This window comes from Cheilinus undulatus, linkage group 5 (genome assembly GCF_018320785.1).
Source record: "Cheilinus undulatus linkage group 5, ASM1832078v1, whole genome shotgun sequence".
NCBI classification, from domain to species: Eukaryota; Metazoa; Chordata; class Actinopteri; order Labriformes; family Labridae; genus Cheilinus; species Cheilinus undulatus.
In genome coordinates this window covers 9325746-9349324 of record NC_054869.1, presented here as the reverse complement: position 1 = coordinate 9349324, position 23579 = coordinate 9325746, and the positions used below count along the sequence as shown (strand labels likewise).

At 38.5% G+C, this 23579-nt stretch overlaps 2 protein-coding genes across 2 annotated transcripts; one reads left to right on the top strand and one right to left on the bottom strand.

The window, feature by feature from the left end:
* The first annotated feature begins 269 nt into the window (after positions 1 to 269).
* Positions 270 to 13683, top strand: dgcr8 (DGCR8 microprocessor complex subunit). Its single transcript, XM_041787128.1, has 14 exons — positions 270 to 393; positions 725 to 1689; positions 3753 to 3915; positions 4382 to 4524; positions 6568 to 6904; positions 7002 to 7199; positions 7608 to 7709; positions 8987 to 9085; positions 9466 to 9548; positions 9737 to 9837; positions 10112 to 10218; positions 10395 to 10522; positions 10852 to 10965; positions 11776 to 13683. Exons 2-14 carry the CDS (start codon positions 1003 to 1005, stop codon positions 11857 to 11859), a joined length of 2346 nt encoding a protein of 781 aa, XP_041643062.1. The 5' UTR covers positions 270 to 393; positions 725 to 1002; the 3' UTR covers positions 11860 to 13683.
* Positions 13684 to 13755: 72 nt separating this feature from the next.
* Positions 13756 to 21986, bottom strand: trmt2a (tRNA methyltransferase 2 homolog A). The gene is made up of 12 exons (XM_041787695.1): positions 21878 to 21986; positions 20789 to 21403; positions 18957 to 19065; positions 18595 to 18776; positions 17529 to 17643; positions 17311 to 17426; positions 17122 to 17233; positions 16395 to 16517; positions 16091 to 16166; positions 14823 to 14939; positions 14641 to 14737; positions 13756 to 14293 (listed from the first exon to the last, which is right to left on the bottom strand). The coding sequence occupies exons 2-12, from the start codon at positions 21397 to 21399 to the stop codon at positions 14116 to 14118; spliced, it is 1836 nt and encodes a 611-aa protein (XP_041643629.1). The 5' UTR covers positions 21400 to 21403; positions 21878 to 21986; the 3' UTR covers positions 13756 to 14115.
* Positions 21987 to 23579: the final 1593 nt, after the last annotated feature.

Here is a 23579-nt window from a genome sequence, read left to right as displayed (position 1 = left end):
TTTATATTCTTTAAATAATACTTGCCATGCAATCGAAGAAGGTTTAAAAGGACAGCATTTCGTATCTTATCATTTTCCCGTCACATCTTGTGCCTGATTTCTAGGATATTCCATAGTTAAATTTTGGCTTACATGTTGCATGTGTAAAGCTGCTGTATGTTGATTGGCTGTATCATACCAGTTGACGTCTTTATGGGGTGTTGTGATTGGCTGGCTGACCGATCAGTCATGAAAAAGCCGGTATGGAGAGGCGGTGCTAGAGTTAGATTGCCGCTGTGGTTTTCTTCAAGATGGCGGGGCTGCGACTGAGGCAGTACGGTGGAGCGTCGAGAAAAAAATAATTAGGAAAAGGCGTTTAGGTGCCCAAACGGATACAGTCACGCCACATTATTGGTGAGTATGTTTATGATATCGTTTAATTCTACCTAAGCTGACAATTAAAGCAGCCGCAGCGGGTTGAACATCCTAACGGTTGGCTGTTAGCATATTAGCATCGATGTGAGGGGGCCCGCTATGGATATCCTTCCTCCTTCGTTATCATACGATATATTTGCTTCTGATCCGATATGGGATAACACGATATCAGCTAATATTCAACGTTTAGGCCCCTTTTCTGGAGCTACATGTTATTTGTAAGCTAATTACAGCAGATATTCTGTCATAATAAGGTAGTGGTCATAAAGTTGCACTAACTGACATCTGCTTTTGCTGGTCCTTTCTCCAGCTCCCAGAAGAAACCAGTGGAGGATGATCAGTGCCTAGATCCCATATTAAGCTGAATGCATTGTGATTTCCAATAATTGAGACAGTGATTCTGAAAGCTGTCTACATTAATGAAAAGAACAATGTAGTCAGCTTAGCATTTTCACCTCTGGTACGTGGTCTATACAGGGATGTGCTTCTGCATGCATTCTTGGTTTAGATAAAAGAGAGAGCTTATAACAAGTAAGGTTTTAGAAATAAATTAGCTGTCTACATAAGTAAGATTAAGTATCAGAGCAAATGGAGATAGACGATGTTTTACCTCCTCTCCCCTTGGAGCCACCTGATGATTTTGGCCAACATGAGGGCAGAGCACCTCCACCACCTCCCCTGCAAACGTCCAGTGACGCAGAGGTAATGGACGTTAGCTCTGGTGGTGATGGATACACATACACCCCAGGGGATGGGGAAGCCAAGCCACAGCAGCCCCTCAGCATGGGCTCAGTAACTTTCTGTAGCCACCTCTCAAATCAGGCCAATCCCAATGCACGGTGCCCCAGAACAGCCCGCCACGCTCCACCGGTCACTTCGTTTCTACCAGACCTCAAGCTGCTCAGAGATGTAAAGATCAGTGTGAGCTTCACTGAAAGCAGTAGTAGCAAAGATAGGAAGGTTTTGTACACAGGCGAGGGCCAAGAGGGAGGAAGTGATGACGGTTTAGACAGCCTGAATGGTGAGTTGCATGATTCAACTAGTGAGCAGGAGACAGGTGAAGGTAGCTCTCGAGTAGGAAGTAAAGCAGGTAGAAGGACAGAGGAAGCTGAAGTAGACCTGGAAAATAAGGTAGAGTTTGCTGTCCTGGATGAGTTGGATGACTTTTATGAGAACTTTGTGGATCACGACGACGGGGAGCATGGCGGCTTTAAATCTGAAGTCATAATTCAGCAGGAGCAGGCGGATGATGAAGCTGTGGCTTACTCCTATGAGGTATGTATGCTCTTATGTCTTCAATGTCCATTTGTCATTTCACCTGCACAAAAAATAAGTTTTTAAATCATCAAGTTAAAATGATGTATGTCCAACACAAAGTATAGTTTACAGTTAATGCAAAGATGTCATAATCTTGCTTGTATTATTTTTTTTAGAATTTTTATATTAACACATGTTGTGTGTTTAATACAAATTAAATGACATGTATCGACTGACTTTTGAAGAACATATTAAAGGACTTAGTGAATCTTTTTATTTTTTTTTTTTTTTTTTTATTTCTATCAATACTTTGAGGAGACCAATGTCAGTCCTGCATTTTTTTAAATGATATTTTTTATTTTAGGAGGTGGCTCAAGCCTCAAATCAAGACCACATTTAACAGAACCTTTCTGTATGATTTCCCAAATAGGATGTTGCCACTTAGCTGCTTCCCTTTGTATAACTGAGGTGTCCTCTTTAAAAATTAAACTTCTGCTAAACACAATGCTGCCAAGTGGAACAATATTGAGGGCGTTTAAAGTATAAGAAATTAAATTTGGAATAACTCAGTAGAAACCATGCTTTCTAAAAACTCCCCGTAACAGTAGATGTGACTTTGATGCTGTGTTCTATATACTGAAAATTAAACCTTACCCAAGTATAATGCGTATTTGTTTCAGTTAACATTAACCAATTCTGGCTGTTTTTACAAACATCTGGTATTGGCCAAATAATGTGGTATAAACAGATATGAGTTAACAATGTTAATCTGTGGTGTCAAATTAGTTTTATGCTTTCATCTGGCATTTAAAGATATTGAATCAAATAAGAGGGTTGGGTTTTTTTGTCTCCAAATTATCTGCATTTTAGTGAAGTTTATTTGCATTGCGCTTAATGTGCAAAAGCCTTTATACTGTTGGCAAGGTATTTCAGCACAGTTAGGGATATCTGAATCTGAAGAAACAGTTGGAATTCAGGAAGAGATGAGATGTACTGACATGATGGCAGGAGCTACAAGTTATGCACAAAATAAAATTTCCTCTGGCTTTCACCACGTCTGCAAAAACATTAAAGGGGCATTTATAATCGCAGTTTAAAAATTCTGATTGTAGCACATTACTGCACCTTCACTGCATCAGTTAGATAACTGGAACTCAGCTGGTTGCGCCTTGGGACCCACTGCAGCATTCTTCAGGAGATGTGCCGTTTTTGTTTATGCAACACAATTTTTTTAATACGTTTCAATCACTCAAATTTAATTCATGACAAATCTTCAGTTTTGACCTTGGATAGAAAAAACATTTCAGACTGAACAAAGAGACAGGACAAGGCGTGCATCATTGATAAATGCGTCATTACAAAAGACCTTGGAGGGCAAACAGGCATGAATTTGATTTTACTCCATGCTCGTCATTTCCTGAGGAATTGCCTCATTATCTTTAGGAAACTGATAATGTCATTGAAAAGAACAAGATAAGCTGAAATCTTGGAAAAACAACATAAATTTACTACCTATCAGGGGATAATTTCATACAGTAAAATGTATGTATATGTAGCTTTTTCTGTATATTGTACACTGTTGCCATATTTTGTCATTTCAGGCACACATTTGTGAACCACCTTAGGGTCCCAACCCACCACTGAAGAACTCTATGATTAAGAGAACTGGTTAAGCCACAACCAACATATCGGCATAAATTCAAAAACACAGACTGTTTTTATTTCTTTTCAGTAACTGAAATGTAATAATAAGATGTTGAAAGAGGATGTTTTTTTTTGTTCTCAAAAAAAAGAAAAAAATCAACTGTAATTTGAAAAGGTGGGATTTAAACAGAATATAACAGTTTGTTCATTCAGGAGTCTGTTTTGGGTCAGTGTTGGTTTCCGAGTTCACAAGTGTTAAATTTTTCAGCCCAAAGATGATCCTGTTGTTCTTCCATGTTCAGTATTCTGTTATATGTGTGTTTCTCTGCTAATTCTTCATGTCACTGCTTCAAGTTCACTCTCAAATGTAGCTTTCACAGCTCCCTTAAACCGGTGACCCATCCTTCTCTCCCGGCCTTAACCATTGACTCTTCCAGGAGGAGTTTGACAATGATGTCGATGCTCTGCTGGAGGAGGGCTTACCGGTCCCAAAGAAGATGCGTCCATCAGGGGACAAATATGGCGGGGACAGTGATCATCAGTCAGATGGTGAAGGAGGTGTTCAGCCCATGATGACCAAAATAAAGACTGTCCTGAAGAGTGAGTGGTGGATATGTGTGCTCTCGGAGTAGGCTGGAAATAAGTGGCAGTTGAATGCGCATTCATTTGTGTGGGGTACACATATGTGCTACGTACAAGTTACAGTTCATCTTCTTTTTATTATAATTTCTTATGACACTGCAAGTTTTGGATTAAGAAATTAATACAGGGTTTGGTGAAGAAATCCTGTAGGAAAAGCAGTAACTGAAATGGACAAACTCAGCAGCAAAAGAATACAAGGGCAGATCACGTATTTGTGTTGCACATTCAGTAAAGCTCACTGATCCAAACTCTGCATGAGTGATTAAGTCAACTATATTATGGAAGAATTCCTTTTTGGTTCTCCCTTTCATTACACACCGTAGAACACAACAGTGTTTCAATAATCCTGAGAAATGTGCACCAGATGAAATAATAGTGTAATAAGTGACAGGCACTTATTACACTATGATTTTCCCTATGCCAGGTCGAGGACGTCCACCAACTGAGCCTCTACCTGATGGATGGATCATGACATTCCATAACTCGGGCATTCCGGTCTACCTGCACAGAGAGACCAGGGTGGTCACCTGGTCCAGACCCTACTTCCTTGGAACAGGCAGTATTAGGGTGAGACACAACATAAACTCTGCAGCTTTAAGGGTTCTTTTCTTGTTACTGCTATTGCAAAACTGATTTGTGACACCAGTTTAATCTTTTAAGACACTACAGTGAATTTCATTTGCAGGCATGATGGTCTTTTCAGAGCTGATCAGTAACCGATCAACCCAGCGAAGCTGCTCAGCCTTTTTGCTTTTGTGGAGGTCACTTTTTGCTCACTTGCTGCTTGATTCCACTGCATTCATGTGCATCACACTTAGTCTTTGCTGCACCATCAAATGCTGATCATGCTCCTTCTGGATAATACTAATGTTTCAACCAGGGATGCAAGAAATTCATTTTGCCAGTGTTTACAAATGACGGTATCTAAATATAGTTCAGCCCTTAAACGTTAGTCCTTAAAACACACTTTGAAGTTTATGGATGAATGAAAAAACTTCAACCTTGGAATACACTTTACAATCTAAGAAATGAAAATGAACAAAGAAAAAGACTTCAGCTGACACAGGCCTGTTGGTTTTGCCTAAAACTCCACAAACCTATGTGTACGTACAACCAATGGTTACAGCTATACTAGGACAATATTTACAATGATTGGAAATTTCTGCCAATACCGACATCATGCCAGTAATGTCATGCATGCCTTGTTTCAAATGGATGCTCTGCTCCGCTCCTTTAAATATCTACGCTAAGTCAACCTTTGAGAGAGCTTGTGTCTAACTGAACAGTGCAGCAGCCTGTTGAATCAACTTCGCAAAATTTTAAGTTGCAATACAAGATCCACACCCAAGCCTTTGTTGAAACTAGCTGAGTCCTAACCTCCTAAGTTTTGCCATTGTGGCACCATACAAGGTTCCTCCTATCCAGTAGAGTGTAACATCCAAGCTTACCCAAAAAGTTTTACAGAGAAAAAAGTATTTTTAATACAGTATTTTTTACAGTTCAGCTGAAAATCAGTTCTGCAAACTGCAAGTCATTCTCAACTGGTAGATGACATAGCATTATGATTAGGTGATAATAGATAAAGCCTACACCCTCAGCCTGCCGTCTTCATAAAAATGAAAGTGAGTGTTTTTTTTTTTTTCTTGATAACGTGAAATAATTTGAATGCGTAAAGTTGTAAAGCTGAAACTGTATCCACTTATGGAAAATGAAAGCACGAGTAACAACAAAAAGCCTATAGGATAGTGTTTTCACCTCTGCTCTCTGTTATGCTCAGTGTTATCCCATAAACTTAATCCATATAATTTAAGCCTTAGTGCAGACTCTCCTAGCTTTTGCAACACCTTAAATCTTAGTAGAGTGTGCACTTTTTCAGTTATAACTGTTGTTCAAACTAGGCTACTTGCACAGCAAGGTGTAGAGCATCCAGTCCATTTCAAAATAAGACATGTATAGAGTCCTGATTTTAAATATTATCTTTATATCAGCATTATACCTCAGAAAGCAAAGTATGATGTATGGCGCAATCAAGTGGCCTTGCCATTTCAACATAAACTTGTAGTTTTGTGATCTTTGGTCTGCTCTACACATCGAAGATTATCATTGTAGTGTATTGCGCACACCATGGGACAGCGCAAAACCCTAATACTGACAGATTCAGATTCCTGCCAGGCAAGGGAAGTTGTTTTTAACCTCTAAGTTTTGTGTAATTGGCTATCATAACTGGAACTGAGAAGCCAGGCTCAAGCCCTGAAAACAGATGTTATTATCCCACTGCAGCCAAGAGACTTAACAGGCTGTTATAATTGATACAATGGTTATATTTAGGCTTTTTGTGTCCTAATGGCCTTGATTTTTGGGTTTGAGTCATCCTCCTCTTAGCGAACTCCATTACTAGAAGGGCTTCCTTTGACCCTTGAACTTCTAGTGTATATTGGTAATCCTAATGCTCTTTTATTTTGGAACATTTCTTTTAAAATGGTGATTTAAGATTAATCTTTTCCAAGGTCATGGAAGTGGTCAAGCTTAGGCTTGGAAGGTCAGATTAAAGTCAGCCATCTTATTCAACTAACAATAATACTCGTGCACATGGTTTTCCTTTTGTTGCAGAAACATGACCCTCCTACCAGCAGTATCCCTTGCCTTCACTACAAGAAAATGAAGGAACAGGAGGAAAGGGAGCTGAATGGGGATGTGCCACTTTCAGAGGAGTCTCCAGTCAAGCAGCCCAGTGAGTCTGCAGAAAGTGAGGAGGGAGCAAGCAAGTCAGAAGCTACAGGGGAGGAGCAGGATGATCTCCCCTCTTCAAGTATGACGGACGGTGACCAAGAGGGAGAAGGGATCACTGATAACAGCCAGGCTAAAGAGTCCCAGCCTTGTGACACCGCCCAGGGAGCCTTAGGACAAGTCAAAGCCAAGGTGGAAGTGTGCAAGGACGAGTCTATAGGTAAAAGCTTTTTTAACACATCAGCAGTGAAACACTTTTAAAGGTCAGTACTATGTTTTTGTCGTATGGAATCTAACTTTCTTCATTCTCCTAACAGAACTTGAAGAGTTTCGGCTTTATCTGGAGAAATGTTTTGACTTTGAACAAGTTACTGTAAAGAAGTTTCGTACCTGGGCTGAGAGAAGGCAGTTTAATAGAGACATGAAGAGGAAACAGGCAGAGTCGGAGAGACCCATCCTTCCTGCCAACCAGAAACTCATCACACTGTCAGTCCAGGATGCTCCCACCAAGAAGGGTAACATTTTTATACTCTTCCTAAATTTAATAGTTTTTTCAGAACATGGTGGGTGTCATTATTTGCAACCATCTGGAGCTAAAGAAACAACAAAGTAGCCATCCTAACAGACATAGTTTCTGACTGTTTTCCGACTCATGTAACAGAGCTTCCTTATCATCTAAAGGCTATTAAAAAAAGAAGAGTGCTCTTAGTGCTCTTAAAGCCGGTTAGACTTAGATTTTCAGATTCAGTTTGACTTTCATATCATGACTGTTGAGATCCCCTCAAGAAACATTTCTAAAATTTAAGTAAAAAGGTTGATAGTCAGTTTTCTTGCATATTCAGTATTTTCTTCTGTATGATTTACAGTTTCTTTAATGTAACTTTTGAAGTGGTGCATTAAGTGTTTTTCCTTCTTTGTAACAGAATTTGTCATCAACCCTAATGGGAAGTCTGAAGTTTGTATTTTGCATGAATATATGCAACGTGTCCTGAAGGTTCGACCTGTTTACAACTTTTTTGAATGTGGTAAGATTTTTTCCCCTTAGCCTTTTCACTTCTATTTAAAGTCCCTGCTGACAGTTATCCTGATCGGGAAAACAATTAAAATAAGGCTGTCAATGTTCATATGTAACTCGTCGTACAATTAACACTTAATTTTTAATGCACATTTATCATGTGCTGCTTGGTTGTTTGAGACATACAGTAGTTGAGCTATTGTAGCGGGGTAGCAGCTGGTTAATGCCCACTTTAGTGCATCCGCGCTGTGACAGTGATGGAACTATCAACACTGCTCTGCCTTTTAATGTCTCTTAACTTAAAAAAGTACTTGCAACTATTAACAGGTCTTAAGAACTCTGCTCCCTGAGATATCAAACAGTTTACTTTTTTATTGTTCTCTTTAGCTACTTTTACTTTTCTATGAGAAACAAGTGCTATTTTTCTGTGGTTAAGCTAATGTCATTACCTGACATTTACTTACCAGATGTTCATGATTGTCTTTCAAAATAAAAACAGATTTTTTCCAAGTAAGTAACGGGCTACTGTTAGCTTAATACATCACACATTTCAAATTAGAAGTATTACAATTAACGGCCACCTGAGAAAATCTATCAATCAATCAAGAACTTTATTTGTCCCCAATAGGGGCGGTTCAGTGTGCAAAATATGGAGGGCATAAGAAACACACAAGCCACATAAAACACGTAAGACTACATAAAAACACGTAAGAGCATAATTTGACACATTTAAGCACAAAGCACTTTAAACGAGACAAATTTAAAACCCAACAAGGAAATTGATCAATTAATTTATCACATTGGCTCTCACAAAGTGCAAAAGTACAAAAAAAGGAAAAGAAAATTATCTCTTCCTACTGGAGTTAAGAAGAGAGATGTATTAGTTCACAAGCTGTCTCCTCCCTCTAGCCATGGTTTCTGACGGGTGATGTAGTAGTGCAGCTCCCTTCTTGATAGTTAATCTGAAAGTCAAGCTCATAAAACCAAAATCAAAGCACTGATATGAATTAAGACACATTGTAGATAATATTAATAATACTAACAAAAGATTGAATGAACTTAAAAGTAAAAAAGAAATCAACAGTTTATTACACTTTAAAAATTTGACAGCCTTAAAGGAAAGCTTTTAGTTTGCATTGTGTCGTGTATCTGTGGTACTGTGAGTTTCAGTCATTCTTTATTTAAACTTCAGTCTGTTCATGCTTACTGTCACCTTGAAGCCTGAAGGTTTGATGTCAAATCCTGAAAAGTCACTCATTTGTAATCAACCTGATTCTTTTCCCACAGAGAACCCAAGTGAACCCTTTGGAGCATCTGTCATTATAGATGGAGTAACTTATGGCACAGGAACTGCAAGCAGTAAAAAACTTGCAAAGAATAAAGCTGGTAATTTCTTTTATTTGCGAACCTTTAAAATGTCATGGGCTAGTTTGTGCACACAAGTGAGTATACACGTTAGCTTTACATATAAACCCTTATTAGAGTTCCTCATTTAAAACAAGCTGTGTCCTGATCAAAAATGCATTTTAATCACCATGTTTGACACGAAGGACACTGTCAGTAAACCTGAACAAGACCTTCAAGGCAAGTGACTGGTTGAAAAGAGAGCAGCTTCCACCAACCAGTTTTTCTTTCTCTGTTGACTCTGGTGTGCCTTTGTAGACTCAAATTACATCTTTAAAAGTAAGATAGATAGTTGTACTTTCCACTTTGCTGGTATTTAAGTTGCTCATCTGCCCTCATTCATCATTTGTTGTAAATTATAGCTCGAGCCACACTGGAAATCCTCATCCCTGACTTTGTGAAGCAGACGTCTGAGGAGAAGCCCGTAGAGGGAGATGAACTAGAGGTACAGCTTGTTTTCTGATCTGACATTTAAGGGGTTTTTTTGTTATGGAAAACTTTTTAGAAAGGTAAGCAAAATTTGAGGAAAGGAAGAAGGATTCCAAGTAATGCTGCAAAATAAAAACTCATGGAATTTATTGCTGCCTTTGGAGAAGTCAACAGAATTAACATTTCCTGTTCTCTGCTCCACAGTATTTTAATCATATCAGTATAGAAGACTCAAGGGTGTATGAGCTGACCAACAAAGCAGGACTACTTTCGCCATATCAGATTCTTCATGAGTGCCTTAAAAGGTAAAGGAGAACATGTAATGTGACGTATCTTATGAGAAAATGTTGAATATGTTTTTACTCTGCTGTTTTGTTTTCTCCTTTCTTTACTGGGTAGCATTTGTTTTAGCTTACACTGACGTGTTTAAAGCCCTAGGTTGGCCTTCACACTGCCTTTCACAACTTAGCGTCTGTCATTTTCACTACTTAAGTTTAGTCAGCTGAATGCTCTCTAGTGCAGAGGACAGCCAGATGCAAGTTAGCAGAAATTAATCCTTGAATGTTGTCTGTCCTGTAGAAACCATGGAATGGGAGACACCAGCATTAAATTTGAGGTGATCCCTGGGAAAAACCAGAAAAGTGAATATGTGATGACTTGTGGGAAGCACACTGTGCGTGGATGGTGTAAGTAGACCATTAACCTTTGACAGCCCTCACGGTGACACTGAATCAGACAACCAATGAATAAAGATAGTTGTTTGATTTAAGGACATGTCCATCGGATAAATTTTGTGATCTTTTACACAATAATAGCACAAATTTAGCCTATTGTGATATGTATTTTTTAAATTTCCAAACAGGCAAGAACAAGAGGGTTGGCAAACAACTAGCATCTCAGAAGATCTTGCAGATGCTTCATCCCCATGTCAAGAACTGGGGATCACTGCTGCGCATGTACGGCAGAGAAAGCAATAAGATGGTCAAAAAGGTAAGGACCCTTAGTTGTTCAGAATAAAAACCTAACTTCTGATTCTATGAGAACTTGGTAAACTTAAATAACTTCAGAGCAGACATTGGGGTCAAACCCTCACTCATTTAAAATGTATTTCAGCTGTAGATGTGCATGTTTGCTTGGAGTCACATTATCAACCCTTTGCTGCAACTGTAAACTAGCTTTTGATCAAGTCATTGCCTTGTTAATTTAACTCTGTGCCTCATCAGAGCAGCCAGTGAAATGAGGACAGCATTCAAGTAATGAAGATCGTCCTTCATAATGCAAGCACATGCCCTGACTTCTAAAGTGCTCATCTTTTGCAGGAGAGCTCTGACAAGAGTGTGATTGAGCTGCAGCAGTATGCCAAAAAGAACAAGCCAAACCTTCATATCTTGAACAAACTGCAAGAAGAAATGAGGAAACTCGCCAAGCAGAGGGTGAGAATATTTGAACCTTTTGTGTAGCTTGCTCTTTAGTAGTTTTTCATATATTGTAAGTAGGGATGAGAATTGATGAGTTTGTTTGTTTATTTATTTAAAATGAATTCCATTATTGATTCTGCTTATCCAGTAAATTCTTAATTGATTCCTTCCTGTGACATTTCTTTTTGGTAAAGTAGACTATATAGGTTTTCACTGTTAACAACTCAAATTTTGAGTCTTTTTCTCTCTGAACAGTGAACAAGATGTAAGCCACCTTCAGTGAGAGTCCATAATGAGCACACTTCAATTACTGGCTATAACAAACAGTTTTGATAACTAAAAATGTTGAACATCAAGGAGGATAACATGCTAAAATATGCAAAAAATATTCTTTTTTGTTGGAAACATCTCAGTGAAAACAGACTGCTCTCTGGATCTTTAATCTCTGAACTTGAATTAAAATACAATACTACTGCTCATTTACTTTAAAAGATAAAACCTTAAGTCAAATATAAAGCTATTCTGGATCCTAGTTCTTGAGATGTATACACATTGAAATCTTGTACAAAATTAACAGTGCTTGTGCAAAAAGATGCATGTCTTGTATGAAATCACTGTTCAGACATTGCAAATCTCGCTGTTCGCATCATTTATTGAGAACTGAAGCCAAGCTTTCAACTGCTTCAGTCTGTTTCTGTGCTGTCCACCATATTTACCTACTCAACTTCTCTGTTCTTGCTTGCTTTGCTGACTCCCTCTCATGAGACTGTGTTTTTCAAGGCTTCAATTTTGTTCTAATTGTATAAAAATTGATGTCATTACCAGGAGGAAACCAGGAAGAAACCCAAGATGACCATAATGGAGTCTGCCCAGCCGGGGAGTGAACCCCTCTGCACTGTTGACGTTTAAGTCTCCAAGTCACTGATGAACCACGGCACTGAAACCCTGTCGCTGTCCCACATCACACACCAATACCCATCACTTTATTATGCATCACTAATGGCAATATAGTTCCACATCGACCAAGCCAGTAGAGCAGCTTGTTTCTTTAGCCTGTGTTTCATTGGTTTCAGCTGGTAGATGTAAAGGTAGAATTAACGCACTAACAGACCGTAGAGCAAATATCGTCTACCTCTCTAGATACATCCTCACTTTGGCACAAGGAAAAAAAAAAACCCTGGCTGCAGAGATGTTAACATGATGAGAATGAACCACAACAAAATAATAATGCATGCTTTTGTTTGCAAAAATCCCACTGCACAGATTGGGTTTGATTTTAGTGTCGTTTATAAAGTTGCTATCCTCAGCGTACCAGCACCTCTACTTTATTGTTTTTTTTTTCTTTTTGCGCTTAAAGTATTTGAAAGGGACTACTAAAACTTGTGTATTTATACAGTTTGTTAAATTGGGAAACATCTTAACTTGTTTATTGGACATTTTAATGGGTGGTGTTATGGATATTAAGGTTGATGAGTACAAAATATGCCGTTTAGTTTTTTAAGAATGGACAGTTGCTGTCTCGGTTTGCACGATAAACCATGCGTCGTGACGTGATCACTGTTCAGAACTATCGTTATGCACTCGTGTCCTGTCACATATTTGTGTTGACTGATCATGTTGATGGTACAGGATCAGCTGCTTTTGAGATACTTACAGAGACTTTTGTATTTGGAGGAAATTGTTGCCTTTTTCTTTCTTTATTTGCTTTGGCAGTACCAGACATGGACATCTTTTCCACATTTAATACTGCAGTAAACCCATGCACAAAGTCCTGGAGTGCGTTTAGGGTGAAAAAATAATTTCTTTTAAGCTATTAGTTATTGCTAGCTTTTAATAATATACTAAAATTACCACACTTACAAGCTAACAACTTAATACATTTCAGTAGCTTTTCTTTTTAGTGCCCTGAAGAAATTTCATTGGCTACATGTTGCCTTAGTTAAATTCATGAAGGGCTCAGAGTATAAAGAGTACATTGGACCTAAAAAAGAAAAAAAAAAATACTTCAATAAGAAGTGGAAAGACCAAGCCCCTTCTACTTGATGAAGCATTTATTCTTTGACTAGTGAATATTTTGATAGAAACAGCTCGTCAAATATTACTTTTAAGGGGGAAAGCCTACAGCATGTGCAGATTTGTCTTAAAGGATTATGTATTTTATCTACGTTTGCAGCTGAAACCATTTCTAAAAGGCAGCCTTGCAAAATGCAGTTGGCTCAATGATATGAACAAATTCTGATTAAGTCATTTAGTCTGATAAGAGCTGGTGAAACTGTGTATACCAAAGCTTACATACAGTCTTATGCATTTTATAGAATAATGTTGCTGCGAACTGTACAGTAGAAAAACGGCCATGCAACAGGAAATATATAGACGCAGTAGTTGCTGGAACAAATAGAAAGTGCTGTGCAATCTTTGTCAAGTATCTGGCCTGTGGTTTTTCGACTGAACATACAAGGACACATTACAGACTAAACACAGAAAAGGCTGTTGTGATATTGTAGATCGCTTTAAGAATGTGCTTTTTCCCCTCTGCGTTTGTCTTGCCAACTGTGTGTCAGTGTGAGAAGAGAAAAAAAATTAACTGCTTTTACATGTGTTGCTGTTGAGTTGTATCAATGAATCGTTTGAGATGTTGCTGCCTAGAAAATGAAGTATGTATTGCAACCTGAGCTCATGACTTCAGTGATATTTGTTATGCAAAATAAAAATGTCTTGACTAATGACAAGAAATGCTTGTATTTTTCAGTCAAAGAATGATAAAACAGAAACTAAAGGGAATGAACAAACTGAGAAAGCACCTGATCGGGTGGAGCTGTTTATTTCCTGTTTACAGCTGAACAGAGGAAGCCAAACACTAAATTTACCATCTGGGTTGCTGTGTGGTCTGAAGACAGTACAGTCCTTAATGTAAAACGAATTTCTCTTACTACAGAGAAAGAACAGGCAAAGGAATGCAGTCCATAATTCGAATTTTATTCTGAAAGAAGAGTGCTTGACTGGACAGGACAGAGCTAATTTGTTATTCAGAGAAATTAAGACTAAAGCCTTGTCAATACTTAAACAAATCACAGGAAACTAAGAAGCTACTAATGCTCATGTTTCCGAAGCTGCGTCAGGTGCTGACGGGGTGCGCACTAATAAGAGAGGCTTTTGTGTTTAAAGCTAAGATGCTGTTTCTTCTGGAGTGCTGCTGGTCTGCTGCTGCTGGGAATTGTAGTCCACTCTCTCCAGCAGCAGAAGCATCTCCACATGCATGGTCTGAGGGAACAGATCCACCGCCATGGCTCGTACTGGACGGAACGGGGCACCGTGAACTCTGTTGGATGGAGCTCTGCAGAGACTACAAGACCAAATAATACAAAAGGAGATTTACCATCTTTAAAGTGGCAATCTTATTTGCCAATCAAGTTTCAAAAAGTACCAAAGCTTTAAAAAAAATGCACATATGTTTACAAACAATTTTGTGCAATTTAGAAAATGCAAAGGGGTTTTCCCTCATACTTTTTGTTCATTAAACCCAATAAAATTCCCATTGTTAGGTGCCTGGGATTTGTACTTTTGTGCTTGTGGTGTCAAAACAATTAATAATGGCTGTAGATTTTTACCAGTCATACCAAAGACTAAAGTTCCAGTATCTTGACAACCCTAATTGGTGTTTTGCCAGATTAAAAACACATAAGGACTCACTCAATGAAGTTGTTCATGGCCGCTTTAGCGTTACACGCCACATAAACCAGCCTCTTTAGATGTTCCGCCCTCCTGATGGCAAGCACCACTTTGGAATCTGTTTGGGTCAGAAATAAAGTCTCAAATGCGTGATAACTCAAAACAATTAAAATTCATGTTGATCATTTTGGTTGTTTACTCACGTAGACCTGCCCTCGGTGGATCCACGATTGCTGTGATGTTGGGTGACACGAGAGCACTGAGGATGTTGGGAAACACGTCCTCTGCTTTTCCACAGTGGAACTCAACATTACTCAGACCTGACAAACACAAACCAACACTTTTCATTGATCCCATTCAATATCAGTTTGACATGTTTCAGAGGCATGGATGTACCAGAACAATTTTCCCAAATATCACACAAAAATGCATAACTATTCAACTGCAGTAATAATCAGAGGTAAAGTAACCACAAAAGTAAATAACCAAAATCTAAAGTTATCACCCATTCTATAATAACACTTTAACAACAGTTCTTATCAAGCAATCTGATTGGTTAACGGGCATTCAATGAGTGCCAATATTAAGTAAAACATCACAACACCTCAGCCAGTTGTTTTAGTAAAAGTGATGTTACTGCAGTGTTCACCTTTTCTGAACAATCTGATACTTCAGAATCATGCAACAGACTTTAGTTTCCCTGGTTATGTGATATCTTCAAACATGCAGATAAATGTGCACAACACCAAAGTAACTGAGTGCATCAGCTGGTTGCAAGCCTGGGTGAAGTGTTACTTCTGACTCAGAGCTTGAAGTCACGACTAGCTTAAAGCTATACCTGGCTATGATGGTTATATTTTAATCTTGGTGTACTCAGTGTAAAGTTGAGCCTAGAAGTCAGCCATAGCAGGACGGAGGAGGTAAGACTGACTCTGTTCTTGCCCAGTTGGTCAGTGGTCACCATGACAACAAATTGTGAGAGTGCAAGAGAATGGTTTCCTATCAGCAGTTATGTTTTCAGTAAGGTTCTGGAAGTAGTTAAGTTTGTGAAGAAAATTATCTGCTGTTGATAACTAGTGCGTCTTTTTAATACCATTTTCTTCTTTCATATGTTGTAAAAACTTAATGTATCCTTCTTGTGCATTATTTTTTATTTAAAATGACACCTATTGACTAGTATACAATCACATACATTCCTGCATTTAAATTCTATTTAAATGTAGGAATAATGGGACACAGTAGGACTGGAGATGCACTTGCTGTTTCACCTTGCAACATGTATGTGTCTGGCTCCATCATGAGAACTCGTACATATACTTGCCTTTCACCAGACGTGAATACTGCCTCATGCATCCATGCTGCATTCATTTTTGAGGATATGCACAGCCAAAGCATCAAACAGGTGCAATGGGGGTGTGGCAGCCATAATACCAAGTTTGACTCCTGTCTAAGGTGTTATTTGGTCTCTTACCGTTGAGTTTTGCGTTAACTTTGGCGTCCTCCACTGCCTCCTGACACAGCTCAATCCCAATCACCTTCTTCACCCTCTAAAACAAAACACAACACATATATTCATTAATTTTGCAAACAAGAGATTTCTCTCTCTTCCCTCTGGCATACCATAATTCATTTTAAACCCAGTTAAAAATAAAAGACAAGTAAAAATAAGCTGTAAAAGCAATTAAGAGGTGCTCTAGCTGTCTTAGACAGTTTTTTTTACTTACTCATAAGAGTGACATATTAAAAGTGAATTAAGTTTCCGATAATGACGTCACCTTAGCCAGAGAGATGCCGATGGTCCCGGTTCCACAGCACACATCCAGTACAGTACTGTCCTGGTCCAGCTGAGCCCACTCTCCCACAGCAGAGTACAGCACCTCTGCAGCTCCTGTGTTCACCTGCAGGGTGACAGACAGTTATGACTTGCATACTCCATAGGTGGGACATTATACTGGGGCTCACAAGGGTCTGTTGGGACCAGTGAGACCTTTTCATTTCTTTAGGAAGAAATGGAAGACTCTGCCCTTTCACATCGAACTGTCGCAGCAAGAACCAGTCACTATCATCATTAGAGGTACTTTTTAGGTGTTTCTCCATCTATCTGCCTTCTTTCACTTATCAAGGGTCAAATCAAGGTGGCGGGTCAAACAAGTCAAGCCAGACGTCCCTCTCAGCCATAGGCGAAGATAGTTAACTGACTGGGGCCTAAGATACAGTCATTATAGATGTGCATCAAATTTGAGGAATACAATTAAAAATTACTTGGTATCCAAGTAGTCCCTGGAGAGGACCCCTGGTCCCAACAACAAGGTTGAAGCCCCTCAAAAAGTTCCAAAATATTTAATCAAGAAATGCTTCAAAATACCTGCTATCATTGCCCTTAGCTAAAGGGAAAGGGCTCATATTTGCCTTAGGCTTCAAAATCCATAAAAATCACCTATGCTTTACCCTGCAACTTTCCATCCCATAACTGTGAAAATCTTGAGAGTAAACATGTCTCACCTGGAAGAATGAATGAGGAGAAATTCTGAACTTTAGACCCAGAAGCTCCTCGTGAATGCTGCCCTCTCCAGCTACCAGCTCACAGGGCAAGTCCTCCAGGTTAGGAGAAGTCCTAAAAGACAAACACAAATTAACTACAATCCTTGGAGATTTTGGCAGTCGATTCTCCACAGTGGGAGAGCTTCTTACCTCTGACCCTCTCTGACAAAGTAAAGAGAGGTCACTCCACTGTCTTTCCCCTCTCCTTCTGTAAAGTAGTCCCTCATAGAGCTTTTTAGCGTGTTGATTTCCTCTTCTTCAAGTTTCTAGAGTGACATCAAACAAGTACAGGAGGTTAATAATCAATATTTGAGACAATTTTAAGAAACAGAATACACACTCAGCTTGTAAGCAGAAAATTTCCTCACCTGTGGGTTGAAGAAAGCTATAGCCATGGCTTGTTTGGTCCTCGTTGTCCGCACAGTCAGCTGCTTCCAGTGTCCTTCATATGTTTCAGGGCTGTACACAGAGTATGGTGTTGTCCTGTGTACACAAGAGGAAGCAAGCACTTGAGTGTAGCATCTTCAGACTGGGTTATGATAGCAATTCAGCAACATTGATGCAAAATAACACACAAGCTGATGATGTTGTCAAAGTTTTTTAAAAAACTGTCAAAATTCAATACTTAAACATTTTTACCATCATGTGAGACATGAAGATACGGTCTCTATAATTCTAAGGATTGGTTGCATTGAGAAATGTAAATTCAGGTCTTCAGTTATGTTTTAATTTAAAGCTGCAGAACGTGAAAGAAAACGTGCTGTTGGGGTATTTGTGACTAGGACTTATTTTTGTTGCTGGGGTATCAAAAGAGACATTGATATTGTTTGAGTTTTCCTACATTCATATGGAAGTTTGAAAATCTGGTATTATGTCAAACCTACGCTCCTTAGTGTGTCATCTGTGCTAAAATCACTTTATGTTTTAGCAGTTCTGTTTTCCTCATCGCCGTCGCTGGTGGTGTGGTGCAGGTATTATATTTTAGTTCTTATAGAGTATAGCACCCCTCTGATACTTCAAACAATAGATTCCTGCGATTTTGGTTTCCTTGGTTGGCAAAGGTGTGACCAGCCTTGCTCTGTCTCTAATTGGCTTATTATTCATTACTCATACCCTGTGTACATTGGTTGGGTAAGAACATCAGGGTAAGCCAATCAGAGGCAAAGTAGGGCAGGTCATACTTGCTTTCCAGTTACAAAAATGGAGCTGACGACACTACTTTCTATCAGCTAATCATAATTTTATAATCATCCTTATGTGCTGAAGTCAGGCAACAGAAGTTTGTGGTCATTGTGCAGAAAAAAGGCAGATTTTTAGGTGTAGGCTGTTCATCCTTAGCTGAATTGGTCTCTAAAAAATATTTGGTATAAATGGCAAGTATACCCACATCTGCACTACACTACACCACTGACCATCACGTTCTTGTAATCGTACCTGATGAACTTCTGAAACTCCCTGACCACTCTCTTTGCCTCCACTGAGACATGGCACGTTTCAGCCGGCCCCACCACAGCACATGAGCCGCCTTTGTATTTCCCCAGGCGGAAACCGATAGTCTTATCCTCGCCGTCTGCGCCCACTGAAATGAGGAACTCGCACTTGTTTCTGTACTCTGTCTGACATTAAGAGAAAAGGGGTTTCAATGATTAGTGGAATATAAACACATACTACTGTTTACACATGTAAGAACTTTGTAAAAGTAGCATTTGCACTTATTTCAGGAAGTATAATAGCACTGGGAAAAAAATAAGGTTTGTCTCAGTAAAATGAGAAACATGCTGCACACAGAGACATACCTGTGTAGGAGAAGGTCGGATAGCTTCCAGAGGACAACACATTTTGTCGTACTTTCCTTTCTGAGCGAAAAGCCAAGGCAGCATGGCTTTGTTAGTGCTGCCAATCTCTCTGAAAAACAAACAGAAAAGTATTCACCTTTTCCCATTTGATTATTTTGAGTATACTGTAATGAAATTTATTTCACTGTATTCAGCGAGTTCTTAGCCTGCTTATTTTGCTTTTTTCCCCGTGTTTGTTAGTACTGGGAAATTAATAAACTTTTTATTTCGATCACAACTTTGTGGCTGATCGTGATTAGATGATTATTCAGTCACATGCCATGTGCTTGGCTTGCTCATGTGTAGTAAATGTTTTAGGGTTTTTTCAGGGCATATATAGAAAATCTGACATTAAATTTGATACTTTTTAATGGGACCCTTTTCATGTGTTTGAAGATTCCATCTCATTTTTAATTTCTTATCCTCTTCATGAGTGACAGTCATTTACTGTTGATGTTTGTGCCAATTTTAAGATAAAAATATGACAACAGAAAAAATGCCACTTGTATATCTTGTTGTACCATGTAAGTTAAGCTTTCTAGGAGCATTTTCAAATCAGACTATGAGAAAAGGAGGACCTCAGTTTGATACCATTAAGTAGCTGTCAATAGAAAGTCTTATTTTTTTTAAAATCAATTAGCCTATAAGTACATACAGTCATAGCATATACCCATAGAAGTCACTTAACTGTTAAACTTGTGAGCTGTTGCTCACTATAGTTGAGGCCAATTTTAATATTTTTTTCCACAAGTCTACGTTGGCTGAGAATTCTCTCAGCATACAACAAAGAAATACTGACATCTAAATTCAGTAATCGTGTGTCCTATCTATAAAAAACACAAATGCAAAAAAACTATTACTTTTTAAAAGCAAGTATGACTACATTGATTTATTAACTTTGAAAACGTTTAAAGACCCCAAAAAACACCCCGTTTTTTCTATTTTTGCAACAATAGTGCACCACCAATACATAGGTAACTTATTTTTACCTATTCATAATAACCAATTTTATCGTAATTTTTTTTTCTTAATCGATTTATTTTCATCTTTCGCTTGTTCTTAAAGTGTTCTGAATGTTAAAGTTCTAAATAAATAAATGCATTTGACAACTTAAAATCAGCGAAATATAATAATAACAAAGGAGCTCTAGTGTTTGTTGTAGAAATTATACAAGACCACACAATAAAATGACTTTGTGGGGGATTTTCATGTTGCTTTCTTAAGTGTTTAATCAACTGTAGTAGGACTTTTTGTGGAAGCAGCTTATGTGGATGTAAGAAGATTCCAAACATTTGTTTTGCCAACAATTCTAAGTTTTCATTTCTGACCTTAGTGCTTTCATATTTTGATTTTATCATTTTTCTTTTACAGTTTTTTTTTTTTTTTTTACTGTTCCATATGTATTGGTGTGTTAACTTTTTCCCCATTCATTCATTTTGGGGCTTTGTATGCCTGTATTAGATAGTTCAGACAGTGAACAGCATTGGTAATTTGGAGGATAAAGCGGGAGATAATATGGGTAAAGAAGCTATATCTATTTTATTGCCAATTCTTCCATTTAAATTTTCCTGTTCCATCTAATTTTTTTTAAATTTTCATTTGTATCTGCTCTGTTGTCAACACCTTAGCACTGTTGAAAATGAGGGTTTTCCCTTAATGTGTGTTCCAGAATTTTCTTTTTTTTAATACGATAATTTGGTCAAAAGTGCAACACATGCAGTAGCTGTTACATAAGTAGTAACACTTGTATGTATGTATGTTTGTGTAAATCTGTATAAAATCAATATACTCACTTGGCAAGCCTCTGCAGCACTCCCACTACCTCCTGCTCCTTCCTCCTCAGCTGCTCCTCATAAGGCACGTTCCACAGAGGAGTCACCACGTTGGCTATCTGGACACTGAGCGGCTCCTCTTCCTCATCCCCCTCTCTTCGTTTGGATGCGGGCTGCCCTCCTGCACTCTCTCCTTCCTCCTGCTTCCTCTTCCTCAGGATGGGGTCTGCTTTCGGTTTAGCCAGCTTGACGCTGAGCACCTGGCCCTTCCACTGCATTCCGTGGACCATCTTCATCGCCTTGTCTCTCTCTTCCTCATTCTTGAAGGTGACGAAAGCAAAGGTCTGCTTGCCAAACAGTTTGATTTTGTGCGGGCTGAGCTTGTGTTTGGCCAGGAACTTCTTCAGGTCGTTGAATCCGACGAACCTGGGGAGATTCCTGATCTCTACTTTGTAGATTTCTGATGTGAAGAGGTCATTTTTAATGTAGCGGTACATGCTGGGGTCAGAGGCTGCATCACTCTCCCCATCAGCGTTTCCATCATCTTTGTTGGAGTCCTGGAGATGGTCTTCAGGCTTCTCCTCCTTTGTGGGAGGGGGGTCACCCACTGGGGTGTCACTCACATCTGCCATCTCTCTGTTGGGGAGAACATATGTGACTAACTTTACATTAAAAACGTGGGGGAAAAAAGGGCTGTTTATTTGACCTTTACAGCTGAGAGGCTACTGTACCCCTTAACAGAGACAGGTTGACACAATCATCTTTAAATACTCTATAGGACAACTTTAAAGTCTCTTTATAACGATGAATTAGGGGGAAATGCCGCTGTACTGTCTACGATTAAAATATCACAAAAAAAATACATCAGTTTATAATGAACAATACCATTTTAACATTTAGAAATGTTACATGACAATTAACACCACATGTAGTTCAAACAGACCGTCCAAAGACTGACTTAGTTGTCATTAAAGTTACGCATTTCTTCAAAATTTAAAAACATTCGTCATGTCTATTTAATGTATGTAAGTTTTCTTGATATCTGTCTTGTTTATAACCCCCTACGGTCACTTTTAACCAAAGTAAAGACACTGTTTTAGAGTACAATACCTGTTTACATCCAATTTTTACACCACTTCTCTCTACACTATACAAGGCGCAGCCATGTTGATTTAACCACGTGCGTAAAACGATGCCCTTTGAACTTTCTTAAAGCGACAGTCGCCAGTTTCAGCCTCGTGCGAGATATTCATGTTTTAAAGCCACTGTGGAGAGTTTCAATGTATAAAATTCACTTAATTCAGCATTGACATATTCCTCTAACTACAAAAGTAGCCAACAAAGGTAATAATAGACAACAATGATGGTTTCAATATTTCTCAATTACAATTTTGACTTAAATATCTGAAGCAGGGTATGTCAGACTAATTAACAACACTTAACTAGTCTGATACTAAACAGCCTTTATTGCACTTTCATTTAAATTTCTCCCATAAATTACATGATAAAGTAGGCTAAGCAGCGCACTTAGAAAGTGTTCAGACTGCCTTCACTATTCTCAACTATGACTCTCCCCAGTGCAAAAAAATCAAAGCTTATTTGGCTTTCATGAGGATAATTTTGTAAATTCCAAGTGTGCTTCATGTGTTTTGAACTGAGGAGAGGCTTCCATCTAGCTACTCTGCCATAAATCCCAGATCAGTGGAGGGCTGCAGTGATGGTTGTCCTTCTAGAGCTTTGTCCCATTTCCACACTAGATCTCTGGAGCTCAGTCAGGGTGACCGTCTGGTTCTTAGTCACCTCTCTTACGAAGGCCTTTCTCTCCAAATTGCTCAGGTTGGCCAGTTGACCAGCTCTTGGAAGAGTCCTGGTTTTGCCAAACTTCTTCCATTTGAGAATTATGGAGGCCATTGCGTTCTTGGAAACCTTCAGTACGGCAGAATTTTTGTTGCATTCCCCAGATCTGTGCCTTGCAACAATCCAGTCTCTGAGCTCCTTTGACCTCATGGCTTGGTCTTTGCTCTGATATGCATTGTCAGCTGTGAGGCCTTTCATAGAGAGGTGTACCTTTTCAAATCATGTCCAATCAATTTAATTTACCACAGATTGACTCCTAAACAAGATGTAGAAACATCTCACCAACAATAGAGAGAAATGGTAGGAACCTGAGGTAAAGTTCAAGAGTTTTTGCAAATGGTCTGAATATTTAGCCTATGTCAATGTGATATTTTCAGTTTTTTAAAATAAATTTGCAAAAAAATAAAACAAAATTATGTTTTCACTTTATAGTGATTGGGTAATAAGTAGGGCTGAACGATTTGGGATTTTTTTTAACCCAATATTGTGATTGTGATTTAATATGCGATTATTTCTTAAGTTCCTCATCTCACGTATTTTCAACCAAAACGAGCAATAATTCATTCTATACTATAACCAACACAATATTAGATGAAACCAAGGCTAGACAATTTTGAAAAAAATATCTAATTGTGATGATTTCTAATCATTTTGCATATTGGATATGAACTGTTGTATTAAAGGGAGTGATAATTTTAATATAACTCTCATATTTAACAAGAAAACATACAAAAATGAGGAAAATATTTTTTTGTACACTATTCTAAAAATATGCCACTAAAATGATTGCAAAAAAACGTTTGAACTGGTATTTTGTCACAAATTTCAGGTAAAGAAATATTGCACCTTTATTGCGAGTTAATCCAATATGTGATTAATTTTCCAGCCCTAGTACTGAGCGTAGGTTAATCAGAATAAAAATGAGACTTTTTTTTTTACAATTACCATTCACTTT

What these genes read in the sequence shown, in the direction of transcription:
- dgcr8 (XM_041787128.1), top strand. Translation starts at nt 1,003, where the DNA reads ATGGAGATAGACGATGTTTTACCTCCTCTCCCCTTGGAGCCACCTGAT. An exon ending in GTGCAAGGACGAGTCTATAG is followed by an intron (nt 6,905 to 7,001) that starts GTAAAAGCTTTT and finishes TTCTCCTAACAG; the next exon opens with AACTTGAAGAGTTTCGGCTT. An exon ending in TTACAACTTTTTTGAATGTG is followed by an intron (nt 7,710 to 8,986) that starts GTAAGATTTTTT and finishes CTTTTCCCACAG; the next exon opens with AGAACCCAAGTGAACCCTTT.
- trmt2a (XM_041787695.1), bottom strand. Translation starts at nt 21,399, where the DNA reads ATGGCAGATGTGAGTGACACCCCAGTGGGTGACCCCCCTCCCACAAAG. An exon ending in TCCGACCTTCTCCTACACAG is followed by an intron (nt 18,777 to 18,956) that starts GTATGTCTCTGT and finishes TCTTAATGTCAG; the next exon opens with ACAGAGTACAGAAACAAGTG. An exon ending in TTTGTCAGAGAGGGTCAGAG is followed by an intron (nt 17,234 to 17,310) that starts GTAAGAAGCTCT and finishes TTTGTCTTTTAG; the next exon opens with GACTTCTCCTAACCTGGAGG.